This window comes from Pezoporus wallicus, unplaced genomic scaffold (assembly GCF_028554395.1).
Source record: "Pezoporus wallicus isolate ANWC-B61680 ecotype Strahan unplaced genomic scaffold, APGP_CSIRO_Pwel_v1 contig_5261, whole genome shotgun sequence".
NCBI lineage: Eukaryota > Metazoa > Chordata > Aves > Psittaciformes > Psittacidae > Pezoporus > Pezoporus wallicus.
Window position 1 is genome coordinate 4,770,083 of NW_026642423.1, and position 21,281 is coordinate 4,791,363.

The 21,281-nt window shown below is 45.2% G+C and overlaps 1 protein-coding gene across 3 annotated transcripts in view; it reads left to right on the forward strand.

Annotated features, from left to right (window-relative positions):
• MRAS (muscle RAS oncogene homolog) overlaps positions 1 to 20,979 on the forward strand; it is a 37,794-nt gene extending 16,815 nt beyond the window's left edge. For 2 of the 3 annotated variants that reach the window (XM_057430109.1, XM_057430108.1), the window contains 5 exons: positions 3,714 to 3,924; positions 12,691 to 12,844; positions 16,286 to 16,385; positions 17,698 to 17,777; positions 20,587 to 20,979. In XM_057430109.1, the coding sequence (XP_057286092.1) occupies positions 3,732 to 3,924; positions 12,691 to 12,844; positions 16,286 to 16,385; positions 17,698 to 17,777; positions 20,587 to 20,686 (627 nt within the window). In that variant the 5' untranslated portion in view covers positions 3,714 to 3,731 and the 3' untranslated portion in view covers positions 20,687 to 20,979. Of the gene's footprint in view, positions 1 to 3,710; positions 3,925 to 12,690; positions 12,845 to 16,285; positions 16,386 to 17,697; positions 17,778 to 20,586 lie in introns of all 3 variants that reach the window. The other variant, XM_057430110.1, reaches the window with a different exon arrangement.
• The last annotated feature ends 302 nt before the right edge of the window (positions 20,980 to 21,281 follow it).

Consider the following 21,281-nt stretch of genomic DNA (forward strand, 5'->3'; position numbering starts at 1 on the left):
CGAGGTTTCATAACATATTTAAGCAATTTCTGTTGTGTGTTGCCATGGAGACGGTAAATCACTGCCATGTGGGCTTCTCTGTCAGGGAGCCGGTGTTTTAATTGCACTAACCTCCCCTGCACATTCAGGGCTTGGCTCTGAGCTCGTTTACCTGCTGTAATGATTTTGCCCTGGGAGCTCTGCCTTAAGGAGAGCAGAGCTGGAACCTGGTTTAGGGGTACTTATACATCAGATATCTGGAGTTGATTTTATTATTGTCATATGTGGCCATACCTCTGCCCAGATGAACAGAAACTACAATGATTTACACAATCTGAAATCTGTCCTACTTACATTCAGGGCAAGTGTTGCAGTGAGGATAGGGATTAGTTACAAAACCTACATCTTTTGGTGACCTGTTGGGGCTTGGTGGTCCAGTCACACAAACCAAGCTGAATTTCTCCATCTTTGGTGTCTTTATGTTGCTTAGCTGCTCCAAGGCAATAGCTCTTCCACTCCATTCCCATGTCCAGAGAGGTAAATGGGGTTTTATGCAGTTTATTCTGCCTCTATAAAAAAATACCAATTTTGCAGAAGAGGCTCAGCCCCGATAATAGTCTTGGGTCAGCATTTCCCTTTTCTCTTTGACATCTGGCCGAGGACCAGACACATTTCTGACTGTCTCAGCATTACTGGCTTGTGCTGTCAGGACATAGGTCTTGCCAGCGCGTATGAAGACAGTTGTATAAATCAGCCTCCTTCCAGTGACTTAACCAGAGCCCCGACAGCATTCATCAGTGTAGGGTATGAATCCTTCTTTTGGCTCCTTCAAAATAAACAACTATATAAGTTGTAAGATGATTATCATCAGAGCTTATTAGTGTATTACCACATGCTGCTTTGTATTCAGACAATGGATAAAAACATCTGTGCTTCATTTTTCTCACTCAGATCTACAGCAAACACGCTTATTCTTGCTCCCATCTGAGGAGGACTCTGTCAGTACTCTGGCCAAAAACACTTGAAAATCAGCCCAAGTCTTGTGCACTTGCCTCTAGCAACATAACCAGCCACCATGGAAGCTGTGCACACCTTTGTGAGTGTTTAATGTTTTCCAAAAGGTAACATATGTTGATTTTAAGGCTTGATTTATTGGCTGGTTTAGATGATAATCTTGTCAAGGCATGAGCTATCTTCTTGCTATGGTTATCAGGGCAGGTGGAGGTGTAGAGGGATTAAAGTACTTGGCTTTCAGAGGGTTTGCATTACATACCTGCATGTTGAGAGCACAGGGCCTGCCATCTCAGTAAGAGGAGGAGTGTTTCCATGAGCAGTAGAAACAGCCTTATAGAAACATCTAATCTTGCTGCCTTTTGACACTCAATAGAAGTTTTCGTCTGTTCATGATAGCATCACCTAAAATACAGGGCGCTGTGCTCAACAAACCAGCCTACAGTTCTTTAATTTTACTTCTTTTTTCTTCCCAGTTCTTGCTGTTCTCCCCAGGCTACATAATATTCAGCCTGGTGGCTTAGGTGTTTTCTATGACAGTACAACCCAGTTCAACCCATAAGCATGTTGGACAGTCACTGTTTGTACAATGGGCTAAATATTATCCTAGTACTTTGAGAAGTGTTTCATGCAAGATAAGCTCGAGGCTTCTTAGGAGTGAGTTGAAGGGACTGGTACAAAATGTTAGTGAAAATGTAACACTTGTCTGCCAAGCAGTAGCTTGTGGTTTTGTGATGAGGTCAAAAATCCTGCACAAACGGAGTTTGGTTTTCACATCCGCAGCCTGTCCCCTTCCATGTTAGTAACAATCTGTCTTTCATACCGCCTGGCCAGAGCTGCTCTGCCATCTAGAGAAGGATGGGATGAAATCTTGGCCACAGGCAAAGTAAAAAATTGTCATCAAAATGTTGGGGGGAAGGGTTAGTGTTTTAACCAGGGTCTGTATCCTAACAAGCCTGTGTGAGGACTGTCTGACCTGAGCAGGATTACACAGAAAAACTTGGTCTTTCAAGCAAAAAATTATAAAATTAGTTAAAATTCCTACGTTTCTATGCAGCCAAGCATGCTGCTTGCTGATGTATGATCTTGTAAATATGAGAAAATTGCTTACTGTGCCAAAATTCAGGGTGAGAAACCTTTCCTTGGGGTTATGATGAGGAACTGCAGTAAGACTGGTTGAGACCTCAGCTGGTGCTTTGTCTCATTCTCTCCATTCAGCAGCTCCTGCTTACAGTGGAAATTCTTGTTGTTGTCAGGAATTCCCTCCAAAGATAGTTTAGAAACAAGCATACTTAATCGTGTTTCTTCTTGCTCTGAAGATATTGGCTTGCCTCAACCAGGAGAAGAAGCCTTTGCAGTTCTTACTAGCCTCAGTGATGCTCATCGTTGTGATCACATTCTTTCTCTGTCTATAGGGTTTTCTTTCCAGAGAAGAAACTAAGACAGTTCCTATACATGTGATTCAAGGAGAATTGGGATGCCAACAGTTTATGGAGATACCCTCAGTGCAGCCAGTCCAGGGCAGTCTTCATCCCCCCTTAGCACTGATCCCAGCCAGCGTCTGCAGCCCAAAGTAAGAGCATGAGAAAAAACAAAATGGATGCGAGCAGCTGCCTGCAGAAAGTGTCACCACAGCTGCTCTCGTGCTGGAAGGCTTGTGTTAGGAAAACCAACACCAAGGAAATAGCTGCCCTCTTTTATCCTTATCACTAGTGCTGCCTGCGGGCGGGTGGAGGGCACTGCCTGCCTTAGGATATGTACGAGAGTGCTTGCCTAGCTTCTTAAACAAGCTGTCAGGGCTGCTGGGTGATGAAACAGGCTGTTCAGCAATGACTGCCCCTTCTTTCTCCACACACGTGTACCGTTGCCCAGTTGCAGCCAGTGAATATTTTTCTGCTTTCTTGTTAAGAGTCAGTTCCTCCCTGGCTCACCCAGGATGGGGGAGCAGCGTGGCTGTGCTGCAGGGGAAGCTGCTCTCCTGGCTCTTTGGGCTGTGTCATAGCCACAGAAACCAGCCTTCCTGCCACAGCAGGGTTGGGGCTATTGAAAAAGAAAGAAAGGCAAAACAAAAGACACTTGTTGTTCCTGGCCTGCTGCCACCTAGTTTTTATTACTTGAAGATAAAACAGAAGAGAGCAGCTAAGTGCATTTTTGTCTGCCGCAGAGCCAGGATTGGACCTTTAACTCCAATTTCATCCATCACTGCTGGTTCTGCATGTGGGTCTGACACCAGGATGCTTGCTGTACCCTGTGAATGAAGCACCATTTAATGCCTGCTGTACCCTAGGCTAAGCAGTCAACAATAGCAAGGCTGTGGCTTATCAATGGGATTTGGTCACTGACAACTGGAAGTTATCTGGAGCTTGAAAACTGCGCTGAGCCAGGCTGATTTTTGGCATGGCCATGTGGGCACAGCCCATATGGGAAAGGTATTTAGATGATAAAAGTTCTGCACTCACATCTGTGGCAGTTAGGGATGCTTGTAGATGAGGCAGGAGTAGACTGAACCACAGTGGGGGGGTTGTCTGCACTTCTGAGTGGTGTGTCTGAGTTGTGGTAGAGCTGGTGGGGAGCATAGGTGCTGCCACTCCTGTCCAAAAGGACTCTGGATGTCAGTGCTGCCTTCGTCCTTGCTTCTTAGGCAGCAGGTAAAAGCAGCCTTGTGCATGTTGTCCTCTTTTTGTTGCTTATGGGTGATCAGAGATGATCTCTTTCTTCAGCAGGTCTAGCACGCTGGAAGCATGGCTACAAGTGCCGTTCCTAGCGAAAACCTCCCCACATACAAGCTGGTGGTGGTTGGAGATGGTGGCGTGGGGAAGAGTGCTCTCACCATTCAGTTTTTCCAGAAGATTTTTGTGCCGGATTATGACCCAACTATTGAAGACTCCTACCTGAAGCACACGGAAATAGACGGGCAATGGGCAATTCTTGATGGTAAGCAAACTACACTCATCGTCCCTCTTCCCTTACAGTTGAGCAAAAGTGCAAATAGACCTCAATGCCTTCCACAGCATATTGTGCCCCTGTGCTCCTCCTACTCTTCTGTGGGCTGCAGGAATTTCAGTGCAAACTGGCCTGTGAGCTGCAGTGTGTGGTCTGCAACTGATCTCCAGCAAAACTTCTGCTTCCAGTTGCTTTGGTTCCAGTTCTGCACAGAAATGTTTCTAACAGAAGTGTAAAAACCTATAGATCATCATAGACATTTGGGGTAGGTTTCTGCAAAAGATGAATTATAGCACTGTGAGGTAGCTCTTGCTAATGGTACTTCATTGTGGTTAGGCTCATCCCTTGGGAAATAACACTGAGTGGGTAACTGAATGGGAAAGATAACCAGAAAGAACATTTAATCAAAGCTGTCATCCACTGACAGTGAAGAATTGTAACACCTCTTAACTCCCATCATTCAGGCATGATGTTTTCATATCTAGTTACCTTTTTCATTTAACTACGGGTAGGGTAGCAGCGTGGAGAATTGCTGCAACCAAGATCTTTCAGTTCTTTGAAGAAAAACTGCTTTTTTTCTCTCTCCTTTTTTTTTTTTTTTAAGGCACCTAAAACCCAAGAAAACCCCAACCAGCCAATACCCCCCCCCAAAAAAAAAAAAAAAAAAAAAAAAAAAATCTTGATTCTGCAGATGAGGAAAATCCCTTATATTACCTAAAGCTATAATTTACTAGTTTGTGCTACAAGACTGACCATAGCCATAAGGGGAATGTTGCTGTTAAATGTTACAAGTTTTATTTGGTTTTATGCAGCAGTTAGGTAGTTCATCAAAGCAAGCATTTTGTGCCTTAATTACCAAGGTGCATGTATGTGGCCACTAACACAACTGAACTAAATTTAACCTTACTTGGATCAAGGTCCTACCCTCCACCCTTTTGTCAGCAAGGTGCTGAACATTTTTGGTGTCTCTGCATATGTATCATTGGTGTGTGGGGACAGAAAACTGGGGGAATGACATGAGCGGTGGAATGTGGAGGCTGGTCGGGTTTCCTGTATAGACCACAAGCTTGGTCTGTATACTTGACATCTTGGTTGTGCTCTTAAGTACAAAGCCCAAATGTGTCTCTTGTTTTAAACTACATCAGAGAGACCTGCACTCAATTAACCATCACATAATGTACCTGTGCACCTCTTTTTTAAATGCCAGTATTGTATAAAAGAAAAATCCAGTCCTGCTGTAAATGAAAACCATACTTTCTTTTTAGTCCAGAATCCAGCCCTCTAAGAGGAGCAATCTTTATCTTTGCTGGTATGCTCCATGACCTGATCTAACAGTGCCAGGTGCTGTACACATTGGTGTTGGCACAGCCTCAGTTTGGTAAAACAAACAAAAAACCCCAACAGAAGTAAACAACCCTGACTTGGGTGGGAGTGGGAAAAGAGGTTGTTTTCCAACAAGCAGTAACTTAACCCTTTGTTTTAATGGAAAAGCCTTTCTTTTGCTCAGAAGGGGTTTAGTGGCTGCCTTGGGGCTGAACTGAATTCAGCTGTGGCCTTGAATGGCATGTTGGGAATCCCTGACTTTCAGAGTTCATATACCCACAGAAGTGAAACTGCAGCTTCTCCTTCTCTTTCTTACTGCTTGAGATTTTGAACAATCAGAATTTTGGAAGAAAGACAGTATTCTTGCTTGGAAAAACACGTGAGCCTTTACTATCTGTCAGGTAGAAATCGGTCATAAAGACTATCATGTGTGTCTTCTGCCACAGCTTATTGGCTTTGGATCTAGGCCATCCTCAGATGTCGCTATATACTTGGACAGCTGCTCTTGTTGTGGTTACACATGGTTGCATGAATCCCTTATGGTATAAAATTAGGGACAAACATGATAGGAAGGGTGGAGATGCATCATAATAAATTCTAGACTTCCCAGTTGTCCTTTAAGACCAAGTCCTTTCATGCAGTCCTCGGTAGGAAGCAGAAGCTGCCCACTGACAAAATAAGAGCAGTTTTAGACACCCAGACTACCAAGTGAGGATATAGCGTGAAGGGCTCCCTAAGTTTCTGAGTTTTCAGAAATAGTTATGAAAAAAATAAATAACAAATACATTGGCATCCAACAACTTAAAGCCAACCAAACAAACAAACCCCAAACCCACAGCCCACCCTTTTCCAGGCTGTTGCCTGAGCAGTTCCGTAAAAAGCATTTCTGGCATTTGGTATCTGCACCAGCATTATGTTGTGAAAAAACCCTTGTGATAGCCAGCTTGCATAAAGCATTTGGCTTCTCTCCATGAAGACCTCCACCCACTAACATTCAATAGCACTAACTGGCAGTGCGATGAAATGTTTTATTTGCATTTTTTTCCTTTGCTGAAATCTCTCACTGAAAGTAGAATGGAATAGGCTTTTATTTCAGATTTGAGACCCTGGAGCCAAACATATGTTCAAACTTTCACGTATTTGCTCACTGGCTTGGGCATGTCTCTGTGTCTTATTTTCTCACCAAAGAGTCTTTGATACTTCCCTGTCTCCTAGAAGATTGTGGGACCTGCGCTTGCTGTGTTCAAGGCCAACACTACACAAAAATACTTTATTGTTGGCCTTACATCAGTTTTATAAGACCATTGATGCAGTGTTTGGAGGACAAGTGTTGTAGAGTGGAACAGGGCACTTAACCTGAATGAGGGCACAGGCAATTTGTGCCTAGCCCATTTTTTTCAGTTGCTACCACCCCAAATGAGGCTTTAAGATCAGCCTCCAGTTTTCTCAGCATATGTTATCTTCATTTATTCCCGGCTATTTATGCTGCAGTCGACATGGTGATGTGCTTGGTTAAATGCATTCACACGCAGGTGCTGTATAGACACATCAGGTCAGAATCAAGTGGGGGCCAGAGTTAATCTACTTTGATCCAATTGAGTTGCCGTCATTAATTTTGTACACTCTTCTCTGTGTGCAGGCTAACTTAGCAATTAGCAAATGATGGCTTGGCTGCAAAATGCCAGTCTGGAATTAATCATCTGGGCACAAAGACAAAAGTGGAATACCTTAGTAAGGCAAAAAAATCCCAATGGTTCAAAATCCTTACGGCTTGTAAACCACACAGAAATAAAAATGTGTCAAGGAAGAGGAGAGGAAGAGATGGTCAGAAGGACATGGCTTGGGCTTATTGATGAATTGGGCTAAATTCCTTGCTGTCAGTAGGGCTGTGCCAATTGGTACCAGCAAAGCAAGAAATTGTGCCTGTGCATTGATGGAAGGAGGCTGTAGTCTTCCTCCTCTTCCCTTTACTTCGCCTAGTTCGATTTAGATTAAACTCACTGCCTGGAAGTTGTTTTCCTACTCCTGAGCTTCAGTTTTTCACTGTGTTTCTTTTCTTCCCAAGTCCCTCTCTCCGTCCCTGGGGATTCATGCATTGGGCTAGATCTGCTGTGCAGATTTGCACAGTTCTTTTGCTGTGCAAAAAAAAAGTTTGCCATGCAGTTCTTGCATTGGGCTAGATCTGCTCTGGTGGGCAGCCCTGTGGAGTAACACCAAGCACCATTACTTCTGCCAGGCTCCCTTGTGTTTCCCATGCATCTTTTTGCTGCTAGTCATCCCAGGGCAGGCTGTCTGCTTTTCTCCTCAGGAAGCTTGGGAACAATTCAGCCAGGAGGCCAGAGGGAGATCAAAGGTCACTTCAGACTTGCAGGCAGAAGGGTTGGTTTGCAGCTTTCTTTCTTTCCTTTTTTTTATTTAAACTCTGGGTAGCATCATTGAAAGAATTAAAATTCAAATGAAGTTTGTACTTGAATTCTTTTATTTGTGTGTACAGTATTTTTCCTCCCTTAATTGCTGGGATTTTGCAACCTTGGAAGAGGGGGTTTTGTCTTGGGTTGTGGGATTTTTTTCCTGCCAGGAAAATTTTGATGTTGCAACATGGAAAACACAAGGCTTTGAATACTTGCCCTTTGTTAGAGAAAGAGCTCCTTTAAGGGCTCACATCTTTATTCTGTTTATTGATGTGTAAGTCTTTCTTCTGAAGGCCCCTCTTCTTTTTCCTTAAAGAAAGGGCAAGAATTCAAGTACTTGGGATTTCCATGTTATAACATCAGTGTATTTAGTTAGGGCACAGAAGAAGGGCTCATAAAAGCCCCAGTGTTTCCCATCACATGTTTTTGCCTCAGGAAAGCTCTCATTCCTGGACCAGTGTGGGCAGTGTGACTGTATCTGGAAAGGAGCAGAAGTATCAGTGACCAGGTGAAGCACCTGCCTCACCTTCAGCAAAGCATGGCAACCTCATACCTCTTCAGGGTGACTTGGAGTGGGGGAATACAGAATATAAACCATGGCCCCTGCACTCTAACTGCTCATCACCCAGAATACTCATTCCTCAGCTGAAGCGAATGGCTGATGGGCGTGTCCTCTCCCACTGCACTGCTGATGAAGGAAAATGAAAACTGTGATGATGACTTTTTGTTAGCCTGAGACTTGTTAGTTTGACTTGTCAATTCAAGTTAAGTTTTCCCTTGAGCTTCACTATCAAGGTGCAGAGCAACTGGGGATGGAGTTTCTCTCTGTCCTCACCTTTAGAAGAAGAGCTGCCATGCCAAGAGGAAAGCAAGACTAGGAGAAAGAAGCACCATGAGTCCAGCTCCGTAACCTGTGGTCCCCTGGCAGTGCTGCATTCCCAGGTCTGCTCTTTGCTCCAGGGATTTTTCCTGTATTTCGTATTAAGAGGTCAAAGAAGCAAAAGACGCCTGGAGTTGCTCCTTTGTGCAGCTCCTCTCCCTGGCACTGTAAACTCGGGTTCCTATCTGCCTGCTGACCCATCCAGGCCCTTAACGGGTTACGCATGTGCTGGACTTATGTAGCCAAAGGGATTTCATTGGAGACTGCTTGCAAAAACCAAGTTGTACACATTGTGCTTGCCTTTCCGAGCATGAGATTGAGGTAGGTGCTAACAACTGTGTCCTGGACACTGGAAGGCAAGGCACTTGAGGAGCCACACTGAGCTGCTTTCAGGGCTGGCTGCAGCATTGTGCAGTTGCTGCTTGGAACGGGCTGCTGGTGTCTGATTAGAGCAGTAAAACCCAAGGGCTGAAGGATAGAAAATAGGTTTAACCTGCCTGTCTCATCACCTTTGGCCCCTTAGATGCTGTGGATAGTGAAGAAACTCCCATGAGTTGATCTATGCATCTAGCTGCCCAGCAATAAGAAGATAAAGAGATAAAAAGGAATGTGCCTAGGTATGAAAAGAGAAGAGGAACTCATCTATACAACCAGATCTGAGCTCCCTGAAGGTTCTGAGTTGTGTTTGAATCTGTACTGAATCTAGCTTAGGCTCTAGAAAAAACAATGCTGTGACTTAGGTTTCATAGTATGACTCTGCCCTTGGCTTAGATTTACATGCCTGTGTTTCTGGATGGGCACTCAGCACTCTCAGTTGCAGAGACATTTTGCCACACGAAGTACCTGTAATCACCCAAGTGCCTCTATTTTGGGCTACAAATTCCCGTGTATTCCTAGGCTTCTGTCTGTGCTCAAAAGTGCTCTCTAAACAGCCGCACTCTTGCATAACCCATTGGGATTCACAGGAAAGTAGTGTGGAGAGCTCTAAGGGGCAGGATTCAATTAGCAAGGAATTCATCACAACAGTTGGGGTTACATCCACTGGAAAGCAGAAAAGGCCATCTCTTCGCTCAGCAGCCTTTTACCTGCAAAGCAGGAGGCCTCCCTGCTGGGCTTTCACAGCCTAATTGCTCTTAGTTTAGTCTCCAGCTGATTATGTGATAGCTCTGTAAAATGGCTTTGCCCTCTCTGGATGATGTCTGTTCCTACACCAGACATAATCCTTGGCTTCTCTCTCCTCAGTCTTTATCCAAATGCTTTCGTTAACGCTGTTCCTTGCTTCTTTCTCAGTCAAGTTTGTGGGAACTTCACCAAGTTTGCTGCTGGAAGTCCCTGATCATGAGCTGTGCAGCCTATGAATCTGATTTCAGTTCTTGGAAGAATGAGGTAGGGAAAACCTGCTGTGCTCTGGTCCAGTCTTGTTTCCGCACTGGCTTTTATGCACTGCCAGTGGGGCAACTGCCAGTAAGAGCCAACTGCTGTTTTAAAGTGTACCAGGGGAAAAGAGAGCTCACAGTACTTCTCTGTTCATTATTATTTCTGTGTCTTCTGGCATCCTGTCTGCAGAAACGGGAACTTTAAAACAAGGGGAATGCTGGCTAACATTGTAAATATCCTCACCCCTTTGGGAACCCAGTCGAATCACCTTCCCAGTTTCACCTTCCCAAGGTTTCTCCTCACTACTTTCCCATTCTTCTTGAAGCTTTTATGCCACAGGATTATTCCAGAAGCAAAGCCACTCACATCCTGCCTCTTTTTGCTGCTGATGCTTTCCAGAATGTGGTCCCATCCTGCCTACAGAGGATCCAGATCGCACTGTCTTCTCTGTTTCCAATTCACGTAGCACAGAAGTGTTAGGATATTGGATTGTCTTTATGAAGAGCAGATTTAAAGTTAAAGACTTTCTCTGGCCATCTGTGTGATGTTTAACTTCTGTGTGAATAGCCCATCTGAGATTAACCTTAACATTCACTGCTACATGGCTTTTACTTGCATTTTCAACTTGCCATTTTAAATGCTGCCTGGACTTGCTTGCCTGTCTACAAATGCTGCAAGTGAATTCCCTTTAAATAGCAGCTGCTGACACTGCAGCTCTGCCTGTGTTTAGCATGATGCCATGGCCAAGATCCAGGCGAGGTAGGAGTGGCAGGAGCACAGCCCCATTCTGTCTCTTGGGTATCCCCACAGCTCTCCCCTAGGACTAGTCCCCTGCCCTCTCACAGGGGATGCAAAGCTTTGGAGGGGCATCAGCTTGGGGATGGGTTGATGGGTGCAAAAGCAGAGCTGGATGCTCTTCATGTGTTTCCTTTGAGGTTTGCAAATGTGCCAGAGCAAGGGGAAGTCTCTAAGCAAATTATCATGCAGGATGTGGTACATCCATCTCCACCTTCCTGCCCACAGGTTGTGCTTGGGTACCTACCGTATCTTGGGGGCAGGGAGGGCAGGAGAGCCCAGCCCCCTGCAAGCAGCTGTCCTACTCCACCACAACTAGGGTGTGTGTGTTGGAGGGGAAGCCTGCATGTTTGTGTGTGTGTGTTGCTTGTCAGCTCTCAGCCCTGCCCCGACATCATGTCCAGCTGGTGCAGGAGTCAGACGAGGGCAGCCCAGCCTCTCCTTAAGGGTTGGGTGGGTAGGAAGGATTTCCTCTTCTGTCCTAGCCACTCTGTCCTGGCCTTATTCCATGGTAGCAATTCTGCCCAGGGCGTAGAAATTCATCAGCACATGGAGTGTCTTTGGGCTGTTTTTCTTTTTTCCTTTTTGTATAGTCCTTAAGAATAGCCTGGATGCCTTTGAGCTGAGGGCCTTGTTTCCTAGATTTAGAGGGGAGAAGCACGAGGAAAGGATAAAAAGCTATGAAGAGACACCCATGACTTTCCAGCAAGCTCCAGTTATTTGGCAAACAAGCCTAAATCTCAGGGTCTCTGGAAGACCCTAGAAGCAGTTTTCACTTTAAAGGCTCATGGAAACAGACATTCAAGACCAGCTAAGACAGGCAAATGAAGTTGAAGGATTTAAGGGCCTGGTATCACCAAATAAGGTCTGTAGGTCCTACAGCATAGGTGCCTTTCCTGCAGACGTATAGTGAAAGTGTGGGGGCTGGCTTGTGGGGTGAACTGTGACATGCAGCATGTCCACCTGTGGTCACCCATGCTGGTTCAGCAAGTAACACCAGCAGTAAAGTGGGCTTTATCCTGGCCCCATCTGGCAATTGGCTCAGGCTGAGTACTTACCCCTACAGGAGCATCTTGCTGGGACTGTGGGCCTGCTCAGACTAGAAAAACCTGTATGAAGCTTTGCTGCTCCGTCAGCAGTATGCTTCTGCCACAGCCTCCATCCACCAGTGCCCTGGGCTTTCCCCATCACTTGTGGGCAGCAGATGCTTACGAGTTTTCCCACCCAGCCCAGTTGACTGAAATGTGAAAATGTTCCCATTTGTTATGAAGGTCCTGTGTTTGTCTCTAGGATACAGTGATGCATTAGGAATAGTATTTCTGAGCAGCTGATGCACTTTGAGCTCACACCATGTTTGTACTGGCATAGCCTAAACTGATGAACTCCTCTTGTTCATCCTCTTGTTCAGCCCTCCTTCTCAAGTCTTGCTCTGAAAGCACGTGATAGTGTAGAAGTAATATCCAGGTACCGAGAAAAGGAAAATGCTTGTAGCTATTATTCTGGGTTTTCTCTCAGCTCTGCTTCACCCTGCAGCTTGTAGATTGTCCCTGACATTTAAATTGGCATTTACTTACTCTTCTAGTCTTGTTTTTTTTTCCATGAGGGGAACAGAGAAATCTGGGAGAGGGAATAATGGAGGTCTGTGAATAACTTTGAGCCATATCTTGCCAGAGAAGTAACTCCCCAGGTTCAGTGGTCAGTATTTTGTACTGGAAAAGGAAAGTAAAATCCAGGTAGTCTTCTTCCCATCCATCTGCTCCCACTGTAGGCACACGGTGATGAGTGGGATCTGGGAGTGGTTTTTACTTTGTAACAAGAAACCACCTTGTCCATCCAATTTGTTATCACCAAATCTTGCAGCCTTTGAGAGGACCAAGCTCAGTGGAGTCAGAAAAGCCATGTAGGACACATAGCAGTGACAGCAGCTGCAGGACTCACAGTACCTGAAACGCTTTGTTTCTTCTATCGCAGTTCTGGATACTGCAGGCCAAGAGGAGTTCAGCGCAATGCGAGAGCAGTACATGAGGACTGGAGATGGTTTTCTTATAGTCTTCTCAGTGACGGACAAGGCCAGCTTCGAGCATGTGGACCGGTTCCACCAGCTGATCCTCAGAGTCAAGGACAGGTGGGTGCTGCGAAGACAGGCAATGCCTGGCCCCGCTTCTGCTGCTGGAGACTGTGCCACTTGGGGAGGTTGCAGGTCTCATCCTGCCTTTTCTCTCCTGGGTGTCCTGGGGCAAATCCTTGTATGTGGGTTTGTGTACCTACATATGAGCAATAAGAAGTGTTTTACCTCTTCCAATAAGCATATAGTGCTTTCAGTGTGGAAAAGTTCAGTAGTGTTAGGATGGAGTCTTAACACTAGGTCTGGAAGGGTGGAAGGGAGAAACTCCTACCAGAATGGTGTGACAGAGCAGTGTGAGAAAGGCAGATCAGAGAGCTTTGAAGGTAACCAGTTTGGCTCTGAAGAGGGGAGAAAGGATGCTTTGTGCAGAGTGCAGGCACTTTGGGAACACCAGCAGGGAGTCGGCAAGCATTTAGGCCTAATCGTGTTGTGTGTTCTGGCAGCATCCTCCTTTACTGGTTTCAGTTTGTGCCAAACGAACCTTATAAGGTCCTGCATGAGTTGAGGCTGTGAACAAGTGTCTTGAAAGGGAAAATGTCCCATGTTGGAAAGAACTGTATTACTTACAAGGGGTGTAATGCAGTTAAAGCATAGTGCTCTGCAGCAACCATTTTTAGTGAATAAAGCATCTCTGCGTGACTGAGGAGTAAGCAGAAAAGGTCACCTGCTCCCCTCCTTTTGCTTGCATGGGAGAAGGTAGCAATGAGAGTTTAATCATGGTAAGCAAATGCATCCTGATAGAGAGAGGGGAAGCTGCCAGTTTATCTCAGAGATAACTCCCTCTTCCCACCCTGGTTCAAGAGGTGATGAACCCATCCTCTCTGGGTGGGGTGTGAATTAAGCCCTTATACATCTGCAGCTTTGAAACACTTAGTTTTTCCATCCATAATGGCTTTTAATTATGTAAGTCATCAAGAAAAGCCACCAGAGGGTTCAGGCCTTGTTGCTGGCTTCCTTTCACAGCTCTGAATAACTTCCCCACAGGAAGGGTGGACTCCTATCATGTGAGGTTCACAGCTGACAGCTCTTCCAGTAAAGCATCCAGAGTGGAGCCCACAAGAGTGAAAAGTAAAGGAAAACACATCCTTTGATTTCATCTAAATGAAGAAAAATGTCAGTCAGTCAGTCAGCCTCCCAGATCATCACAGTCTTTTCTTCACTGCCAGCTCAGCTTGAGGCAAATTAAATCTGTTTCTGAAAGCTAAAGAAGATAGGACAGCGTTTCCTGTAACCTGCCCCAAACCAATGTCAGTTTTATCTGATTTAACTTTGTGAAAATAAGATGTGGTATTCATTGTTTTGCTCTGGACTGAAATTTTTACCCCTGCGTATGCTGTGCAAACACCACAGCCAGTGTGTGAGAAGCAGGAAGTGAAACAGGCTGGTGAGGTTGTTTGTTTCCCTGCTCAACACCACAGAAGTGCAGAGCATGAGGAGCTTAACGTTTCATCCAAAACCCGAGCTCACTCAGCAAATCACAGCAGTAGAAGCAGTGTGAGTAAAGGAACGTTCCTGCCAGACCTGTGGGTAGCTGGGAACAGATCATCGCTCTGGTTTTCAAGCTAGTAGTCAGTTTTGGCACCTTAAAATCCAAAGGAATTGCAGGCTGCTGTACTAGCAGAACTGTACAAAGCCTTCCTCCTGTTTATTTCCAAAACCTTCATTACAGTAAAACTTTCTAGTAGTTTTGTCCAACTAGCAATCGTACATCTTGCAACAGGGAACAAAATCCCCATAGAGTTTTATGCCTGATGTAAACAAGGCAAATCAGATACTGTCCAAATGTAATCCCTTTCTTATCAATGTGCTGCAAGCAAAAAGGAATCAAATAATCCAGACAAGCAAGTGTTTTGCTCCAGAATGATCAGAGTCAAGATATATCAATACTTAGGCATTAAAATTAAATCAAAGCCACATTAGCAGAACAAATAACTTGCAAGACTCATTTAAAATGCAGAATGCAGTACAGTGTTTTTCTAGCCAGAGCAATGAGGCAATATGCCAGGGAGAAGATGAAGCCCTTATCATGTCAATGAAAAATGACACAGAAATGCTGTTTGAAAATCCAGAGTTACTCAGAGAAGTGTTTTATGCAGAAATGAGTACAGCCAGCTGCTCCTTACCCCAGTAAAATCAGCTCTGTTACAGCAGAAAACACTGCAATCATTTTTGGAGGGTTTAAAGTTAAATATAAGAAACTAATACTGCAGTAACTGTCAATTATCAGAAGGGACCTCCTCCCTCCTGGCAGTGGGTAAAGGCTCTGAAGCACAACTTTGCTGCCTGTGGCATGCCGCCAAAGGAATCACGGAATCATAGAACAGTTTGGGTTGGAAGGGACCTTAGCAGTCATCTAGTTCCAGCAGCCCTGTCGTGGACAGGGACACCTTCCACTAGATCAGGTTGCTCAAAGTTCTGTCCAACCTGGCCTTGAATCCTTGAGCCAGGAGAGGCTCCAGTGTGAGAGGTGGGGTGGGCAGCGCTGTGCTGCCAGGACCTCCCATGGCATGAGATGCCTTGGTTCTGTTTCATCACCAAAGCTATGGGGGTTTCTGCCAGGTGAGAGCCTGACCCACCCTCATCAAGGGAGCCTCACACTGAGCAAGCTGTGGTTAGATGGGTCTCTTCTCAGGCGGTAGCTGAATACAGTCACTTATATGCCTGGTAAAGTTAAGTACTGAGCATTATTACAGAGGTAGATGGTTATGGTAGAAAAGGATGGTTGTTCATTGTGGTTTTGCTCTGGCATTAGAAGGAGAAGATAGTAGGTAATAGAATCTGGAAGCTTAGTGAGACTAAGCTGGTTCCCTTCAGCCTCCTTCCAGCCACCACTGCCAGTCTTTCAATTTTTCTTGGGGTAACAGCGATGGGGATCTCTTCTACCCCATTTGATGCCTCTCTAAACTCCAGCTATTAGTGTACATCTTTTCTCCCCCAATGGTTGCTTTCAGTGGATGACCAGAACATGAACTGACATCAGTTCCACCACATACCTTGTTACCTTGTAGTGTGGAGCAGCTTCCAAGATATGTAGTTACTGAGATGCCTGAACTGTTATAAAAGAGTCCCGATCTGCTGTTCAAGAGCTGCCTCTATGTCTCGGTTAATTTCCTGACTAATTCTGTAGTTCTTTCTTCATCAAATTGGATCTTCAGGCTTAGCTATTATCAGGCATTGCAAAAACAATGACACAAAGTCCCTGAAGTGCTCGCAAATAAGGATGAATGTGTGCATGCATGAAACTTTGAGAAGTGAAATTTTACAATATGAACATATGTGTAGCACAGTCTGGGGGCTGAAGTGTGTTCATTTGGTCTGTTACGTATGTGGTATGTCTGTAGCTGAATGTTAGATGATGCCAGCATCAGAAAGTGAAACTTACGCTCAGCATTTTTTATTGTAGTCTGCTAATAATTGAGTGGTGGTTTTGATTTTTTCCAGAGAGTCCTTTCCAATGATTTTGGTGGCGAACAAAGTTGATCTAATGCATTTGCGAAAAATTACAAGAGAACAGGGAAGAGAAATGGCAACAAAACATAATGTAAGTTTGCAGGATTGTTTAATTGGTTGTTCTAAGTCCCATTACAGGCATTCAGAATTGAATTCTCAGCTCATTTGGAGTGGAATTAAAGTATTTCTCTTACAATCGAACATTTGCAATTACATTTTTGATTACTACAGTGTAGTAGCTATGCAGTAGTATGCAGTTGCCTTTCAGCAGGGCCAGTTCATCACTGAAACTAGAAGCTCTGCTGAGCACTGGGCTGTAGTGACACTGGCCATCACAAAGCCATTTGTACAAAGTGTCTGCAAGTGGTGAGAAATGTGAAATATTCAAAATGAGGGAAGAAAGTGCTCTCTCCTGGAGTGAAAAGGTGGAGTCAGACATTAGGAAGTATAGCCAGTTGTCTGTAGGAAGTGAGCTTGTTAATGAAGTTACAAGGTTGTTAAGCCTACATAAATATGTCCCACCATATTAGCTCTGCATTATTCATGCTGGAGTTTAGCCTGAGAAATTGGTCTTAGATGGATGTAGATCACACCCTACTCCACTAATCACCTCTAAATGCCAGCAGTCCTGAACACCCGGAGGGAGACAATTCCCTAGGAGGAAGTGAGTGGAAAAGTAAAAGCAAACAAGCCTGAGACCTCTTGGCAGCTTGCTATGCCTAAATGTTTCTAAACAAGCCACAATGGGAGTTTGGCAGGGCAGGTTCACTCCCTCCCCTCCCCAAGGAAGGTCGTTTCTGTAGGATCCAGGTCACCTAAACTGCAGCATAACATGTTGCACCCATCTGTACGTGCACGCTTTGGAAAAGGCCATGTACGAAAATACCTTATCAGAGGCAGCTCTATAAATCAGCCAGCATGCTGGACAGGCACTCCAGGAGGCCCCATCTGGCTGTCAGACTTTGAAGGAGAAGATCATTTTACACTGAAGGGGAATTGTAGTCATGAAATATTCATGCACTAGTCCTAATAAAATGTGGCAAGCAAGAATTTTGGCAAGTGCTTGTCTTTCAACAACCTTCGGCTATTTTCATGTCTGCAAGCACAGATTAGGGGGAGAGAACATCTGACAACATGAAACCTAAGAGTATTATAAACCCAGAGCTCTGATAGCAGCTGGTTTGCCTGGTGCTTATTCTGAACCTTTTGTCAAGCACTCACTGACCTTGCTGTGATCGTGAAGGTGTTGATAGCAGTGCCATGACAACACTGTTTACCTGTATTTCCCTGGTCTCTTAGGCACCCAATTACTCCAGCCTTTAGGGTTTTTCATCTTGAAACTGGTTTGCTACCAACATGCAGGCTGTTACTAATTTCTTCCATGATACGCTTCTCTCCTCCAGATTCCCTATATAGAAACTAGCGCCAAGGACCCACCTCTAAACGTTGACAAGGCCTTCCACGACCTCGTAAGGGTAATAAGGTAAGCTGCAGTCTCTTCACCTGCTTACTGCCTGGGGATGGAACATGCAGGAGTCCTGGCCCAGAGAGCCAGGAGCCAACTTCTGGGGTCATGTGGTTTGGTGGGGGTGGGAGACTTCTGGGGTTTATTAAACTTTCTTGTCCTGTATCTGCATAGGCATGTTACTAGCAATTAGTTACCCTTGCAGGACATCAGTACTAGGCAGGTTGAGGACTAGCTGTGGCCATGATGAAACTATATTATTCAATGAACAGTGCAAAGCCTACTGTAATGATCAACTTTAAAAGGCTGGCATTAAAAGCTCTCGACCAGTAATTTGGGTTTTCATAGGTTTTTCCTCTCAGGGTCTCATGTTGCCAGAGGTTAAAGGGGACTGGCAAAACAATTCTACAATAGTCTAATGCTGTAGGTGACTTGTAACATTTTCTGCTCACTAAATGGAAAAAATTAAGCAGCTTTGTGTGAGAAGCAGCATGACCTAATGGCTATGCCACAGGTTTCCTCCTCAGACTGCAGAAACTTGTTCCCAGTTTTGGCATGGGCTGCCTTTCCTTGCTTTGGCAAACGCCTGCTCTCTGGGCGAATCCCTACTCTGGCTGCTGGCAGGGAGGGACTGCTTTCCAGAACGCTGGCTGCCCTGCAGGAAAAGAGCTGTATGCACATCTTGGCATCTCGGCTGATAGCCTCAAATCTCTCTGAGAAGATTTGTTTTTCTGGCACCAGATTTTTCTGGGCCCTCATTTTTCATGTTTTGGAGGGTGCTGAGCTGAAATCATGCTCTTCCCCACTATGCAGTCAAAGTGCCTCGCTCGGCAATTAAACCATGAGGCATTTATTCACAGTGTATTTGTACTTGTGAATATCTTAGCACAGACTCGAGTCAGCCTCTATCAGAAACAGATGGTACTGCCCACTCTTCCCACATGTCTCAAAAGCAGGGGGCAGAAAGTCTTTGGAGAATACAGAGCTGAGCTGGAAATGTCCCAAACTATTTCCCAACTGTTCTGTAACTCATCATTGGCTGTCTAGATATTACTTTTGTGTTACAGTGAGCTCTTGCCACCATCTATTCCACTCTGCGGGGAAAAAAACATAGCCAAAATAAGATGGTGAGGCTTTGTTTGCTATCTCTACATAACACATCTCCAGACAGTCTGGAAGGAGTTCTGTAATAACACATCACTAAATTCAAGGCCTGAAAATGCACTTCATAACTTCAAAAGTGGGTGATGCACCCTGTTCCCTGAGTAGTCACCATGAACGTCATTGCCAGCCAGGTAAAACTCTCCATAGCGTTAGAGGCACCAGAGATGTTCACAAAAGCTGGAACTCTGGTTAAGTCAGAGAGAAAAGAGGTGCCATGTGATTTAGTTGGTCATTTGCCACAAAACAGCTTCACTTGGTCTTTGAACATTGCAAACTATCCTCAGCCATCGGATGGCATCACCTACCAAGTATTGCTTTTCTTTTTTTAAATGAGTTTTTCCAAATAACATGTAAATTTACAACTCCCTAATAACTGTGGTGCTCCAGGAGTGATTTAAAAATGTAGAGGCTCCTCAGAGCCTATGTGCATTTGCAGGGTGAGGACACTCACTCAGAGTTGGCACTGTTCATGCTCCTTGCACTTGACTGATTCCCAATTTATTTAGCTTTATGCAGGAAACCCTTGTCTAGAAGTAGTCCAGGAAGGAGGAGGGTGATAGAGTTCACCCAATAGACCTTTTAAATTTCCTGATACACCTTTTATGCTGCAGCAATGCATACAGAGGGACTGTCACAGCAAAGATCTTGAGCGGGTGTGGGACGTGGTTTTCTGGATCTCTAAAATGGTTCCAGAACATTGTGAACAGCTTGTGGCTGCTTATTTGAGCTTTAAAGTTTTATGATTTTCATGCTTCCAACCTTCATACTCACTGAAAAAAATCTTACTAGTGAAAGCTGAGTTTTTCAGGTGGTTGCAAACATTTGAGAGCTGAGGCAGTAAGAAAAACACCAACTAAAGCCATAATTTGTCCCTCAGCTATGTCTCATCCTGGTCTGGATAACTTGTTTTAGACACTCAGTTTAGTGTCCGGCATATAACATAGCAAAGAGGCTGGTTTTGAGCTATTTAAACTCTCAGGTTGGTGATTTAGACACTATTTGAATCTATGGAAGATGTTGGTGCTTTCAGCTGCCTGTTTTGGGTGGCTGTGACTTCAGACAGCCAAGGACATCTTTCAGGGCTCAGCTCGTCCTGCATACTCTGGTGCTCTTCACAACTTCCATGGGAGGCCAGAGCCCCTTTGGCAGCAGATTCTGTTTGTTCATTATTATTTTTTAGCCCCCCCCTCCATAACCAAGACCACAGCAGCGCAGCTGGCTAAGGGCAATGCCGGCTGGCAGCAAATCTTTCCAAGAGGGTTTATTTCTCTGTGCACTCTGTATCTCTTTCATCTTCTTCCCTAATGAGCACTAGCAGCAGTGTGATGGATGATGTTGCTCTGTTTCCCAGAGCAGCCCCCTGGCAGGGGAGGAGGCAGCAGTTCACCCAGGGCAACCGGAGGCATAGTGTCATGGCAGGACATACATCCCTGCCATTAGCCTTAATGTTTCCTTATGGCTTCTTTCCTCTTTCCTTAAAAATGCAGGCAGTTGTCTTGTTCCCTGTGTAGCATGAAAAGCCACGTGGTGGTGGAAGGGTATATGGAGATATACATATGCACGCCAAGATGCCATTCTGCCGGCTGCCCAGGGCTCAGGATGCTGATGTCTGAGACAGCCTTGTGTCTCATCTGCTTATTTTCCTGTCTGTCTCCCAAAACAGGCAACAGATCCCAGAGAAAAGCCAGAAGAAGAAGAAAAAGACCAAATGGCGAGGGGACAGAGCCACGGGCTCCCACAGACTCCAGTGCGTGATTTTGTGACGGGACCGCCTGGGAGTGCCTTGGATGCCTCCTTCCTCCCCCCGGCCCCACCACCAACCCCGGCAAGGAGCAGCAGCGTGATGCCCACATGGCCCCCCCGGACTCCCCACAGAGGCTTGGACTTGGAGGAGGTGGCTCGATGGGATCTGGGCACCCACGGAGGGGGCTGTGCATCGGGGCTGACATGGGAGCAGTGCGAATGGGAGGCGAAAGGGATCAGCAGGACCTTGACTCTCGAACATTCCCAGCGCCTTCCAGGGGCCTCCATGATGTTTATTTAAAAAAAGAAAAAAAGGGGAAAAAAAAAAAAAAGGAAGAAGGAGAAAAAAAAAAGAAAAAGAAGTGTTGTTTTTATCTGCAAACATTTCTCCTTGTGACCCATTTAAGAACAGCCATGAATAGCCCCCCTGTTTGGTACAGTCATCTGTGTATGTGTGGGGGAAGGGAAAGGGCTTTTCTTTCTCTAATTTTTTTCGTGCTCTTCTCCTTTTTTGCTGTTTGCTCAGAGAGTGTTTGGTTGCAAAGAAACACGGCCGGGGTTAGATTTTTTGCACTGAACTCTCTTTTAGACAGCAGTGCCAAAATACAACTTCAT